The sequence below is a fragment of the Prinia subflava genome, chromosome 14 (assembly GCF_021018805.1).
Source record: "Prinia subflava isolate CZ2003 ecotype Zambia chromosome 14, Cam_Psub_1.2, whole genome shotgun sequence".
NCBI classification, from domain to species: domain Eukaryota; kingdom Metazoa; phylum Chordata; class Aves; order Passeriformes; family Cisticolidae; genus Prinia; species Prinia subflava.
This window is the reverse complement of record NC_086260.1, coordinates 15091224-15106258: the sequence shown is the minus strand read 5'-3', so window position 1 is coordinate 15106258 and position 15035 is coordinate 15091224. Positions and strand designations below refer to the sequence as shown.

Sequence of the window (15035 nt, the reverse complement as noted above, 5' to 3'; positions counted from 1 at the left end):
TTTAATTTCTAGCAAAAATAACCTTTGCTTGCTCCTGAACAGCAGGGTTGGTTTGTTCCTGCAGCTGCCTGGAGGAGGAAGGGGAATTGCTCTTCAAATGTTACATCCTTGATGATTTGGGGCAGTTTTTGAGGAATGGCAGCCCCAAAATTGAGCAACCCTTGTGTTTTTCTTGTGTTTTTCTTGTGTTTTTCTTGTGTTTTTCTTGTGTTTTTCTTGTGTTTTTCTTGTGTTTTTCTTGTGTTTTTCTTGTGTTTTTCTTGTGTTTTTCTTGTGTTTTTCTTGTGTTTTTCTTGTGTTTTTCTTGTGTTTTTCTTGTGTTTTTCTTGTGTTTTTCTTGTGTTTTTCTTGTGTTTTTCTTGTGTTTTTCTTGTGTTTTTCTTGTGTTTTTCTTGTGTTTTTCTTGTGTTTTTCTTGTGTTTTTCTTGTGTTTTTCTTGTGTTTTTCTTGTGTTTTTCTTGTGTTTTTCTTGTGTTTTTCTTGTGTTTTTCTTGTGTTTTTCTTGTGTTTTTCTTGTGTTTTTCTTGTGTTTTTCTTGTGTTTTTCTTGTGTTTTTCTTGTGTTTTTCTTGTGTTTTTCTTGTGTTTTTCTTGTGTTTTTCTTGTGTTTTTCTTGTGTTTTTCTTGTGTTTTTCTTGTGTTTTTCTTGTGTTTTTCTTGTGTTTTTCTTGTGTTTTTCTTGTGTTTTTCTTGTGTTTTTCTTGTGTTGCAACTCAAATATCCACTCACTTTGGCCTTCTGAGCCAAAGCAGGGATGTAGAAGTGCTGATTCTGTGGAAGATCCTTAGTCCTGCCACTCTGTTGACATTTTTGTTGATTGATGATAAGTTGCAGGCAGCACCTAGCAGCAAATTATCCGGTGGGAAGAGCTGAACAATGGATTCTTCTTGAAAAGCTCATTGCACTGCCATCACAAATCAAACCGTAATTGGAATATGCTAAAAGTAGAAGAGTAGTTCTTAACTTTGAGCATAGTTATAAGTTATTTTGATTAATGTAAGAAAACTTTGAAATCAGACTCTTCTTAATGTACTGCTGCTTTTCCTTGAAACCAAGCAGTTGTTGAATCCTTGGGATGTTGAGAAATTTGCCTTCTTTTTTTTTACATATCATGCAATCAGGGTCCTTCTGTGTGCAGTAATTTTCTGTCAGCCAAACTTTAAAATACGAAAAACACAATAGCTTGGCAAGGACACAGTCGATGATTTTCAGTTAGAATTTTTCCTTCCTGGAACTGCTGGAAATGGAGGATGTTGGTCAGAACTGCTCTGTGCACGTGTGAGATGTTGGGGGTCTGTTTGGGCAGCAGGTCAGCAGCTCTTGGATGGGACAGCTGGAGTGACCCTCCCAGCTCCTGCCATTCCTTTGGGAATGCTGTTGGGAAGTTCTTCCACTGGAAAATGTGGGGCTTTGACTTTGCCAAGCCACTGAAGGCAAAACCAAGAAGCAGCGTTACAGCACGGGCTCAGTTATTGATCATATGGTTCCTAAATTCCAAGAAAACAGAGTGAGATCACAGAAAATGTGATTTGATCCTTCTGATGTGTTTCTAAAGGATCTGTCTGCAAGGGGAACAAAACTTTGTTCAGTTGGGACACAGAGGAATGGTTAGGCAGGAACTTTGTAGGCATCAGACTTAGATTTAAGGTCTCTTTGGGCTTTCCCTTTGTGTTGATGAAAAACACAACCCAGCAATAGGTATTTCTCATTGGATTCTGCAGTAAAATCCACTTGAATTTGGAATCCTCAACCTTCTCACCAGCCATGAGGGGCAGAAATGTGGGAGGTGTCACTGCCTGGGCAGATTTTAGTGTTTGTTCTCTGCAGCCTCCTGCTGAGGCACTGGCTGGTAGTATCACCAGAAGAAAAATCTTCAGGGGAACTTTGCCCTCTCCCCTTTCTTGTTGCCTTCATGTAGGAGGAACAGAGCCCTGTGGGTGCCTGGGGTGGTGATCAGGGCTTAGAACCTCAGGGCTGGGTGGAAAGCCTGGGGAATGGTTCCTCTGCTTGGCCTTGGCCATGGATCCCTCCTGCCTGAAGCCCCTGGGCCTCCTGCAGTCATCCCCAGCTGCTGCTCTCTCCTCACACAGCTGAGGTGCCACCATTGTCCCAACCTTCCTTTTCCAACATGTTAAAACCATGTGAGAAATTTTTAATACCCAGTTTTTATTCCCCTTGTTTTCAGTTACTCAGGATCTTGTGATGGCAATTCCTCATTCGTCAGCACATCTGAAACAGGAAACTCAGTGAAATCAGAACCCCTTGTAGCTGGGGAATGCTTTCCTTTTTACTGGGGTCTTGCTGCTGTGTGAGGAGTGAACTGAATGTTCCCTTTTTTTAGTTGTTAGGACTTAAATTTGCGTTGCAGACCATCAGTAGGTTTGCATTTAATAGCCAGGGCACAAGGACATTATTATTACTTTGAGCTGTTACCATTTCCTTTAAGGTTATAGGTACTTGAACACTTAAGCACATTGAAATGTACAGGTTATAGTTAAAATGAAATGTCTTTTGAAATATAATGTTAAAAGAAACAATGTGGGTTTTATTATTGGGCTTTGTGCACTGTGACTTCAGCTTTTAAGGTCTGAACAACCTTTGCTGTGGATTTTCTTTATTCTGTGGGTCAGGCAGGTGCACCTTTAGCAAGTGCTGGCACAGTAGCAATTTTAATTTACATTATAATCTGCAGTAGTTGGTGGATTTCAAATGTGTTCTTGCTGTGGATGTAAGTAAAATGAATTAAACTCTGGCTGTCTGTAGTGCTGACTGCACATGGGAGATAACAGCAGTTTCTCAGGGTCTTTGCTGGTGGATTTTTGTGCATTGCCAAGTTCTGAACCAAAGTGACTTAAACAAAAGCAGTATTTTTAATAAACATTTTGTGAGGTGGATTGATGCTAAAGGAGAATGAGCTTCTTGTCTCAGTGTTTTTGCTCCTCTGTAGCCACAGACAGATCCTATCTCCTAGGGCTCTTCTCCCTGCTCCTAATGGAACAATGGGAGGGATGTGAAGGATTGGAAATGTCTGAGCTCCTTCAGTGACCTGTGCCCACTGCTGGATCCCGGGATCCTTCAGAGGGATGTGCTGCCTGCACAGTTATTCAGGACCTCGAGCACTTTTTATGGAACTGACAAATCAGAGTTTGGTTTGGGGCACTGCAGTCAGATGCTTGGAGATACTGATTTTACCAAGTAATTTAGGAAATTGCTCAATCTGTGCTCTGGCCGATTGTGTTTCCATTTCTAAGCAATCCCAACTTGTGAAACTGCTCTCCTCCCATATGGATTTTATTTTATTGCTTATTGAAGTAAGGAATATGTTAAGATACATTTAAAACTTCTTTTATATGCTTATCTGGATTTCTTGCTTTCCCTCTCCTCCTGGAATGGAACTTTCTTCTGGTTAACCCTGGGTGCTGTTACTTCTTTATGACCTGTGATTATTATTTTAAATGCAAGTAGTAAAACCACAGCATAACGTTCCCTGGCTTTTCAGGCTCATATACACATAAAAAGTGATGCAGAATGAGCTCATGTGGAAGACTGAAATGTGACTCATTTTAACAGTTACTGAGGTTCATAGTGTTGTACTATGTAGGAGCACAAATTTCAGATTCAAGTATTGTTTGAACATTCTCATGATTGCTCTTGCTATACAAATTCCTTGAATTACTGGGTTTGAAGGCTGTAACTTTTTTTTTCCAGGACTGGATTTCAAAATAGTAGCTCACACAAATGTAACAGTCTATGTAATTTAACAAACCAAACAGACCCCAGCCTTTAACTGTGATAATATTTCAGCAGCAGTGAACTCAGTCTGTGGAAAGGGGCCTGTCATGTGCAAAAATAAATATTAAAGAACACTTGATAAATAATGTATATTTATGAATGTTTTTGTTTGTTTTATTCCCTTCCCTGCACAGGTCAGACACTCCACTGATCTACAAAGCTGTGCCCAGCTGGTTTGTCAGGGTGGAGCACATGGTGGACAAGCTGCTGGAGAATAATGCCCAGTGCTACTGGTAATGTCCCCTGCAGAAATCTGCTTTATTCCTTTCCCTGGAGCTGGGGGTGTAGGGGCTGTGTGCTGGAAATCTCCAAAGCTATTCCACTCTTCATATGCTCACTCTGCTTCATATTTCAACTCTTTTTCAGCCAGTGCTACTGAACCCAGTCTAAACAGTGTTTTATCTCAGTTTTATCAAGGTTGAATATTTCCTTGTAGAAAGGTTGAAAATTTCCCTGTAATTTACAGGGAAATACACGACAGGATCATTAAAAGTGCCCTCCAGTCATGTTGTGCAAACCTAAACAATTCAGTATGAGAGAAACTGCAGAGGAGAATCATCCTGCAGAAGGATGTGCTTTCCAAAAGGCTCCACCTGAGACAGTAATAGAGGCACCTTAGTGCTGTGTGTTTATTGTTCCAAATTCAACTAATTTTAGACAAGTTGTGGGTTTTTTCATCTAGTTATTACAGATAAGGTTGATTACTTCATCATAGGTGCATTTAAAGAAAAAATCCACAGCCACTCTCCCCCCAAACACCCACAAAAAAGCTCAGCTCAGCTGCCCTAATTGCTGTGGGTAAACTCAGTTACACAGGTTTAAAAAAATAAATTCTGTTAGTGGCATAAATGAAATCTTGACATGTGTATAGGGAGTGTGAAAAATACTTGGGTGAAATTTGTGTAGAAAGCAGCAGATGAGCTTTAGATAACAACTTAATGCCTTATTAAGGGCAGTACAGGGGAATTGTTGGTGCTGGTGGCCTTTGAGGGAGTCAGTCCTGGGTTTGTGGTGTGTTGGACTTTATCTCCTGCACTTTCATAAGCTGCATTTTCATTTCCCTTCCTCTCATCAATCACTTGTACCTGGGAGGCTGAGACCTCCCAGCGAGTGAGGAAAACTTGGAGATCACATCCTCCTCCACTCATTCCATATGAGGAGTGCAGGGAGGGCTGGGATTCCACCCCTCTCCCACCACTCTTGGAAAGAAGGTGACTCAGCCTCCAGTGAGCAATTCCAGCTTGTGCTGCCTTGTTTTGCTGGACAGTAGCTGGCAATGAAATCCTCTGTGAGCAGCTTTTCATGAGTGCTTTCGTGGGAAAGCAGGCACTGGAAATCCTGGGGTCTGTGGGGACAGTCAGGGATCCAGACTGGAGCCTGCCAGAACTGCAGCACATGCCCAGTCTGGCTGTGTCAGGAGAGTTTGGAGATTAGGAAGTGTTGTTTTCTGTTTTCCATGGCAGAACATACTGTGATCCTCCTTTGGGGCAAAAATAAGCTGTAAGAGGGGGTGAAAGTGTTTGTTCTTAGCTTTAATTAGCTTCCTCAAGATGCTTTCACTGTTGGGATGACAGTAGACCTGCATACTTAATTTTCACATGAACAGGAGGAGAAAAACGTAATGATGCTGATAAGGAAGTGCTTGAATGGATGGGTTTTGCTTTTCCAGAATCAGAGCTCCAGGAAAAGCTGCTGAGTTACCTCCATTCATCCAGGAGGCACTAATTAGTAAGAATCACTGATCACTTTGAACCCTCATGCCCATATTTGGGGTTTCAGGGGTGCTTTTGCTAAGTGCTACAAGTGGAAGCAAATTTTGGAGCTGCTGTTGCAAAGGTTGGGTGAGAGGAGCAGGCAGTGACATCATTTTGGCAATTTTCAAACGCTTGGAATTACAGGAACCATTTGTCCTTTCGGCAATTCCTGATTCTAAACACAATTCCATAACTGAAAATAAAACTGATGCCTCAGGACTCCTCTTAAAACCATTTGTTCTTACAGATTGTGGGAAGCTTTTTGTTGTGAATATAGCTACAAGGAGAGATGTATGATCACAGAATTATTAATAAATAATACGTATTTTCAGAATGTGATTTCATAGTAAGTTTAATACTGGGTAATCTTGAAGTTGGCTTTTAAAATCCAGATTTTATGAAGAACAAGGGAGTGTTTTTGAGGTTTTCTTCCTGTGTTCTCCATTGATGCCAGTTGTATTTGGGATGTCCATTCTGAAGTTGGCATTGAGACTGCTGGCCTTCTGCAGTTTTCATTTATTTAAATTTTGGGAACTCCATCCTTCCTCAAACCTACTTTTTCTGCTTTTGAAGAGACCTGATCTCTGAAAGTGTCACAGGAATAATATGTAGCTTTTTAAAAATTTATTTTTGGACTCTCTGGGGCTTCAACATGTCCTGAAAATGAGAAAATTGGGGATAAATGCTTTTCAGACTATATTAACCTTTACAAAATGGGTTTGACTGCGTTGCTTTTTTTATTCCTATAAATGACTGATAGGTATGTTGTCCCTTAAGAATAGCTGCCCTCTTGATAGAAATCCTTTCTGATGAAATAGATTAAACATACTTGGACAAACTTTGCAACCTGATTGCATTTCTAATTAGTTTTTTAGTGAATTACCCAGCTTATAAGGCCACAGTCATTCAAAATTTATTAAAACCAGCAACTCTATTTTCATTTTTCAAAATGAATTTAACTATCACTTCCAATAATGGTTACATGAGTGATGTGCCAGCATTTTTGTAAAACCAAAAGCCAAAAAACCCTCTGCTCTGTCACATCCTCATTTCAGACTGGGAATTAACTTGTGTTGGATGTTGATGAAAATGCACAATTGGAACATTATTTAGGGGGCTGTGCTTCAGCCTTTAATTGAAGTTCCTCACTGAATGTTCTTTACTGTGTAACTGAGATTATTTAAAAGCAAATTTAAATTAAAAAGGTTTATCTTCTGTTTGGCATTCAGGCACCCAGTGCTGCTGTGGTTGAGATGAAGAGGGGCAGATTTGGCTGCCATAAAATCCAGGCTTGTCAGGCCTTGGCTTTCTGTTCCCTTGATAAGGAGAGTTGGATGCAGCCCCAAGTTGCTGTCTGGATTTCAGCCTTAATTGTTGTCACCAGCATTTTCTCAAATGGTTTATTGAAAGAGCATTTTTTATGTACCCACAGACCAAACCAGGCCACCTCAGGTTATAATTACAATCTAGGACTAATTCCTGACATCACTGTTCAAAGTTGGTGTAAACTGAAAATTTAAATTTACTGTAAGCAATAAATCTGTACAATTTATAATGAGAATTCCAAACTACTGTAGCTCATCCTTCTGGCAGTGGGTGTTATATTTCTGTTCTTGCAGACTGATAGAGAAGACTCTGTAGTTTGTATTTAAATATTGGCTTTGAACTCTTTTTTTCTTTCTTTCTTTTAAACCTTCCTCACTTCAAGTTCTCCTTCAGTAACTGCTGAAACACTCACCTGTAACTGTTGCCAAGTTTCTGGTGTTGAAGGCATTGTGCAGTTCTGACATTGTTTGCATAAGGTTGGAGCAGTGGAAAAATGAGCATCAGTGGAGGGAAAGCAGTGAGGGGAGACAGAGACTTCAAAGGAGCCAAACCTTTTGTTCTGGCATCTTCTCACCACTGAGGAATTCGGGTGTTGTAGTAAAGAGCTTGGTGTGTGGTTGGAGGTGTTATTTTCCTGCCTTCCACCACTGTTAGTTCCTGCTGGAAATCCACCCACAGCACTTTCCTGGGAGGGAAGTTGAGGTGTGAGTCCTGCAGAGCCCAGGTGAATCCTGTGCCAGCTCAGCTCTGGAGCAGCTTTGGATCCTGCTCACTTTCATCTCTGACCACAAAAATGTCTCCCAGCTGTGGTCAGGAGTGATGCCTGTTTGTGTCAGAAACCTGAGGCTGTGCAGGGTTGGAAATAGAATAGAAAGTTAGAAATAGAATAGAAAGTTAGAAATAGAATAGAAAGCAAATGTTCATTTTACTATACTTGTCATTTTTGCTCAGATGTCTGTAGCAGGACAACAGAATTTTAAATCATAACAGAACTGCAGAGCGGTAGAAGAAAATCAGTGATTCCTTTTCTCCTTCTTCTGCCATTTATTTATTTTTAGGAAGTTGAATAGGACATTTTCTTTCTTAGTTTAATATTAATACATTTCATCTGAACAGTTTTAAATGCATGGTGTGTGTAGATTTTTTTCCTTTTTTTCTTTTCTTTAGTATCACCATGCAGTTGTAACTCTTCTTATTGAGTCACCAGTCACACTTTTCATACTGAGGAATCATGAATACAAATGAGATCCTCCCTCTAGTAGCAATTGTGATGTGTTACAGCAACGTATGGAGTCACTAGATGGCAACATTTCCCGAGGAAAAATCCAAATTAGTGGCGTTGCCTACAGCAGGAGGTGGAAAAAATTGCTGCAGGGTTAGCCTTGTGTTTGTCTAATTTAGAGAAGGTTTTATTACTGTCTGTTATCAGACATGGTTGGGGATTAGAAGTGAATTTTGGAGGCTTGTTCACTGGATTTTGATGGCTTGTGTTCTGCTGTGCCTTAATTTTGCTGTTTCCTCTCTGAGGCTCTTGTGCAGAGATTGCTGACGATGCCAGGAATTCAGAGGTGCCTTCCTTAGTCCCACTGGAGGGTCACCACAAGCTTCTCTTCTGCTTCAAGGAAAAAATTCAGAAATAAAGCCCCCAAATGCCAGTTGGCTGAGCAACCCCAGCAGGATTTTCTCGGGTAGCAGATGAATTTGTGACATAAGCAGTGTGCTGAATGTCTGCCACTGTCACAGGAATGCAGATGTGTAGAGATGTGTGTGGATTGAAATGGGTCCTGAGTGCTGATGCCCTACAAAATGCTTTGTGCCAGGAAATGTTAGAATATTCCCAAGGAAATGTGCAGAGAGAGGAAAAGTGGGAGCTTCCCTTCTCCCTGCCTCAGTTGCAGGGGTTGTTGCTCAGATGAGGAATTTCAGCAGCAATTAGCAGCGAGCCTGGGTGACAGGCTGGAGCTGCAGCAGGGTTTGGTGGGATGGTGCAGGGCTGGAGTCAGGGCTGCAGGGCTGCAGGGGATGCCGGGGCTGCAGCACTGCAGGGGATGCAGGGCTGCAGGGGATGCCGGGGCTGCAGCGCTGCAGGGGATGCAGGGCTGCCGGGGATGCAGGGCTGCAGGGGATGCCGGGGCTGCAGGGGTTGCCGGGGATGCAGGGGATGCAGGGCTGCCGGGGATGCAGGGCTGCAGGGGATGCCGGGGCTGCAGGGGTTGCCGGGGCTGCAGGGGTTGCCGGGGCTGCAGGGGACGCCGGGGATGCCGGGGCTGCAGGGGATGCCGGGGCTGCAGGGGATGCCGGGGCTGCAGGGGATGCCGGGGCTGCAGGGGATGCCGGGGCTGCAGGGGATGCCGGGGCTGCAGGGGATACAGGGATGCCGGGGATGCCGGGGATGCAGCGCTGCAGGGGATGCCGGAGCTGCAGGGGATGCCGGGGATGCCGGGGATGCAGCGCTGCAGGGGCTGCAGGGGATGCCGGGGCTGCAGGGGCTGCAGGGGATGCAGGGGATGCCGGGGATGCAGCGCTGCAGGGGATGCCGGGGGGGGATGCAGCACTGCAGGGGATGCCAGGGCTGCAGGGGATGCCGGGGCTGCAGGGCTGCAGGGGATGCCGGGGCTGCAGGGCTGCAGGGGATGCAGCGCTGCAGGGGATGCCGGGGATGCAGGGCTGGAGGGGATGCCGGGGATGCAGCGCTGCGTCTGCAGCAGCATTGCAGTCACACCACAGCGGGCTGGTTGCCATGGGAACCAGGAGAGGAGAGGGAACAGAAGCATTGGGAGATGAGAATGATGGAAAGCAGCGTTCAGCTCGCCCCTGGGAGCTGCACCACGAGCAGGAGGTGTGGACAGACAGCCCAGGCTGGTGTGGGGTGTGTGGGGCTGCAGCAGCACTGCCAGGCTGGGCAGCAGAGGCTGCTGCAGTGCCAGTCCTGCCTGGCACACACCGACCTTTCCTCCCTTCCCCTCTCCTCCGTCCCATGTTTAATTAGGTCCATGATATAGATTGGCGCTAATTAAAGTGTCAAAAGGGCATGAATAGTTGCTTATTTTATCTCTTTGAATTAAAAACCATTAAAAATCAATTTGAGGGCATGTTGAAGGAGGCTTGTTATTAGAGTAAATTAACATAATGGAATTTAAGCCTTTGTCTTCCAAGGGTTGGTTAATGTTTAAAAAGAAAGCCAAATTCTACACCTAAAATAAGCCCCCCAGTTGGTATGCTAGGAATTTAAATAAATCTGTACATATTTAGTTAAATGACATAGAATAACTACTTGATCACCTTTGGGGTTGCTGATACAGCTCAGCTATTTTCTGGAAGAGTAACTTTTCCAGACTAAAAACTGATTCCTAATTTCAGGTGGCACTTAAAGCTACCAACTTGCCAAAGGACAGGACAGATCTGGGACCATCCTCTCAGAACCAAAGCTGTATTAGAGTTCTTAATCTGCTATTAGGGCCCCTAATTCCCACTGCTTAAGGTAGTATTTTGTTTATCAACTTTATAGTCTTAACTCCTTTAATTAGCAGTTATGAAGTAAATCTTACCCAATACAGAAAGGTGCTGTGGTTTTGCAGAGGATATAATGAATAAAATTAGCTGGTGAGAAAGAAAGGATTAGCCTATCTTTATGTAATATCTGAAACAGCTTTTAATGTTGAGCTGATGATAAAACACGAGGCTTGTGCAGGGGCAGTGTTTTATTTTGGCAGTTTGTGATCACAGGAAGGAGGGATGGGGCTGCTTTGAGACAGTTCCTGCATCCCATGACAGGGGCACCATGAGCACCTCTGAGGAGCTGAGTTCAGGATTTGCAGTTGTGTTATGAGCACAAGAATAGGCTTCAAAATATACCTACAGAAAAGGAACAGATACCTTCATCCTTTTAATAAGTTACCTTCTGGATTATGTAATAATTTAGAATTTTTTTTATTTGCATCCTGTACATTTTTCCTCTGGAGACGAGAGTCAGAGAGCAAATGGATTCATTTTAATTGATGCTGTTCCTTGAATATTTATTGGTGGTGAGAACCCCCTGGCTCAGCCTGTGGGAGCTCCCAGACTCAGTCCTGCTCTGGGATTGAAGGTGCTCAGTAGTTCCTGTTTTCAAATCCATGCCCACATTCCTTGTGTGACTTGTGTGCTGAGTGGTGCATGGACTGAGAAGGCAAAGGAGATGGTTCCTGTTGTGATAAGTTAATAAATGTTGTTAAAAACTGGGGTTTGCTTTGCTCTTCATGGGGTCTTTTAGCTTCTCAAATGGAATTTTTTATTTTAGACACAAAAAATGAGCAGCTACCAAGAAAGGATGTGGGAGTTGACTGTGCAGAGGACTTAGCAATGCATGAATGCAGCAAAACCCCACATCTGCTTCAAAAATAGGAACAAAGAGTCAAAAATGGATGTGGAAATTTGCAGGAAATGAATAATTTACATTATCTCTAACTTGTATGATGAAGTGTTGATGTTGGGAAAGTAAAACAGACATGAGCATTCAAACAGGTTGGAACTGATGTACTTCGATTCAAAATCTTCCTAATTATGATTTGACAAAACAACATTTATTCCTTTGTGTTGTGAAGTTCAGTTCCCTGAACTTTCCAGCTACTGCAGTGTCTGCATCTTGAAGTTTATTTAGTGCCCTGTCCTGAGTGCCAAGAGGAGAAACTGCAATTGTCCCACACCCATGAATCAAGAGCTCCCTGACCTGCTGAGGCAGCAGTCTCCTTAACCTTGCTAAATGTCAGAGAAAGAAGTATGAAATCCTATCTGTGTCATTTTGCAGAGAAATTTGAAGGTCAAACAAATTGTAGGCCAGTTGGGAAATAAAAACCCCAGTTTCTCACAGCTCAGTTTGAGGAGCTGCAGCTCGATGGCTTTGGGAGAGAAGTGGCTGCTTTGATTTTTCACTTGCAGCTTCATGGAGCTGTTGGGTGCTGGGGCTTGATTTTCTCAGAGGTGTGAAGGTGTCCAGTGCCAGCAGGCAGAGCTGGGCACATCTTGGTCACACAGAGCTGGAAACTCAGGGGTCACCAGCAGGAACCTGAGATTGGTGTTTTCAGCCTAAAGGGGTTTGTGATGGATGTGGGGTTAAACATGAAAAACACGTGCATTGCCATATGGGAGAGGGCTTTTCACTGGTCTTCCAGCTGCTTTGTGTAGATGGAAGAGTAAAAAGTGCTGCCTCAACTAATACATGCCTTTGGCAAGATGGTGTCTTTATGAAAATTTACCAGGAGAAATATACCGAGAAAATATCCAAGAGTAGGAGTAAATGAAACTGCAAAACTCAGTAAGGACACTAACCTGGAACTGGTGTGAATAAACACCAGGTGTTAGTTACAATATCAAGATACTAATTTTTTTTTCCCAGCCTAATCAAATCTTTAAGTAGAAAGTGCCTCTGATTTTATTTTTTCCCTTGTGGTATGTAGGTAAGTGTTGAACTGAGATATCTGGAGCCAAATCTGGTGAGAATAAGTAAAAGGAATGGGCTCCAGGCCTGAAGGGCTGTGCCTGCTGCAGATCCCTCTTCCAGCCTGATCCCACCCTCGGTCAGCATCTCTGCAGTGGCAAACCCAACTGCTTTGAGTAAGGCTTCATTGCAGTGATGGGCTCAGAATGTGGCAGATCCAGGCTCTTTATTGGGTTTGATGGCTGTGCCAGTGTTATTCCTGCACTGATCCTCTAAAGAGCCATAGATCATTGCTGCAAATGTGGTTAGGAGGAGATGAAGTGGTCTGTGTTTTATGTTCCGCTGAAAACTGGCAGCAGGGTCAGACAATTTTACCAGAAGAGGTAAATTATATGCTTTCATAGCTCAGAGAGAGAGATCACACCACATACATTTTTGTGGTTAATGTCCACTTTGGGGATAAAATTAATTTTTCATGCGTGTTTTGAGGAAGCGCAGTTGAAACTCTTAGCATTTTAATGTCATTGGGGGATTGTCTCAGCCTCTAGCTATGTTAAATGGGACTAATAATTTCAGCTAATCAGTGTCTTAACAACTTCTGAAAAATGGAAACTAGTTTAGGAGTGATGTAAAGAGAAGTTTTCCACATTAGTGGAACGCTGGGCAAATGCTAATGAACTTTGTCCAGTTTCCACTTGTGTTTGGAGAGAGGGTCTCCTAAGGTCAGCACAGAGTTAATAATAATGAGTCCCACGCTGAACCAAACTGGGAAAGCCTGTACACATTTCTACATTTCAAAGCAGGGCTACACATGTCATGTGGAACATGAGTCACCGAGTTGGGTTAAAATCTTTGAATATTAGATTTTTGTTCAGAAGTGTTACAGAAGACAACTTTGCAGCTGAAAGGAACTCCAGAAATAGAGAGGGAAGCTGTGGAACTTCAGGCTGGTATTTGGTGAGGCTTTTAAGGATCGTTTTTATCCACTTGAGACAACATTGGCATCAAGAAGCCTTTAGATCTCCACATGGCTTCATCATGGGTAAAACTTTTAAAAGAGAGTGGCTTTCATTTTCATCAATAGTTGGCCTTTTTCTTTTTGTTCAGACTTATTTCATAAATCTCCTGCTGCTGGGCCAAATCCTACCTCAGTGTGTCATGTGAATCCATTTTTAAAATTTTCCCTCTGAAGGAACCTTTCATCTTTGTTACTCTTGGGACTGATCTGTGATTAAAAATCATCTTCTAAAAGAAATACTTGACAAGAGGGCCAAGAGCTTCAGAAAGGAAAGGTGGAGGAGACCCTGTGTGTGCTTTGTAGTTTGCTGCTCCCCCTTTGGAAACTGTGGCTCTCCTAATCCAGCTCGGACTTTGGGAAGGGCTTTTCTGGTTAGACTGGAAAAACAAACCCAGCAAAACCTGCCAAGAGTTGCTCAAAGCTCAGTTCCAGAGGTTTATTCTACTTTATTCTTATGAGCTGCTCATTCACAGCTTCTGTGTGTCTGACACTCTCTTAAGGTTGCTCTTTCTGTGAGTTTCATTAGAATTTGGTGTTTTTAAATGCACCTTTAGCCTTGAAGGGAGCATATTGTTGACTGTGAAAGCCATTGCTTTCCTTCACCTGCACATAATCATTGGATAAATAGTTAATTGTTTGCTGACATCCTGGGAGAAAATGGTTCTGATGGTTCTAATCAAACCACCAGGCCCCTTAGCACAACCAGGAACCTCACAGGGCACAGGGTTCTGGTGTTAACCTTTGAGCTCCAGGACACTTTCATACAATAAAAATTTGTCTGTAACATCCCTCAGTGCCCATTAGTGCTCAAAATGAGGTTGTAGCAAGGGTTCTGTGGTTGGGGGCTGTGTTTAGTTTCTTAATTGGGTAAATCAAAGTGAGATGGTAAATAGCTTGGAAAGGGTTTTTTGTATGATCTGTCAGCCTGAGAAATGTGCATGTACCTGGATGCCCACATGTAATCCAAGGTGCCTTTTAATGCTATTGCTCCATGCTTTTCAATCATGGGAATTTCATTCAGCCCCAAAATCAGTGGGATTCCTTTTTCTGTAGGTAAGTTAAGCAGTGGTGTTGTGATCACCCTTAGCCGTAACCCTCCACTGTTGGACCATCCTGAGGACTTGGGCCATTGTTTCATCCCTAATGAGTCTTTTTTATGTTGCACACGTTTTTCTGAGTTGCTTTACAGTAAAATAAATGTGTTTTCCACTTCTGCAGCTTACCTGGAAATCAGAGGAAGGCAGTGTTGTGTTTTTTGGCAGCCCTTCCACAAGGCCTTACAGCCGCCAGTGCGGTAACACCAGTGTGCTCCAAGTCAATCAGTGCCGAAATAAATAAAATTGGTGGATAAAATCAAATGTAACCAACTCTTACCAGCTTTCTTTTAAGTGGAATGTAGTGATGCATGAATGCTTTTGGTTGTTTTTGGCCCAGGGTCCCAGATTTCGTGAGGGAGAAGCGCTTTGGGAACTGGCTGAAGGATGCTCGGGACTGGGCCATCTCCCGGAACCGCTACTGGGGCACCCCCATCCCTCTGTGGGTCAGCGAGGATTTGGAAGAGGTGGGTGAGGAAAATGAAAGTTCCAGCTGGCAGAACCCCTGTCTGTACATGTTGTGTGCTTATTTTGGTGTATCTTTGGCAGCCTGAAGGCCTATTTCCATGTTTGAACAGCATATCCCTATAACCCATCTATGTGTGTATAATAGGTGATAGATCTGTGAGTATTTAT

The 15035-nt window shown here is 43.1% G+C and overlaps 1 protein-coding gene across 1 annotated transcript in view; it reads left to right on the top strand.

The window, feature by feature from the left end:
* The window catches only part of IARS1 (isoleucyl-tRNA synthetase 1), a 95579-nt gene that overhangs the window by 30074 nt on the left and 50470 nt on the right, over positions 1-15035 (top strand). The window contains exons 14-15 of the mRNA XM_063411434.1: positions 3926-4024; positions 14740-14866. Of these exons, the coding sequence (XP_063267504.1) occupies positions 3926-4024; positions 14740-14866 (226 nt within the window). The remainder of the gene's footprint in view (positions 1-3925; positions 4025-14739; positions 14867-15035) is intronic.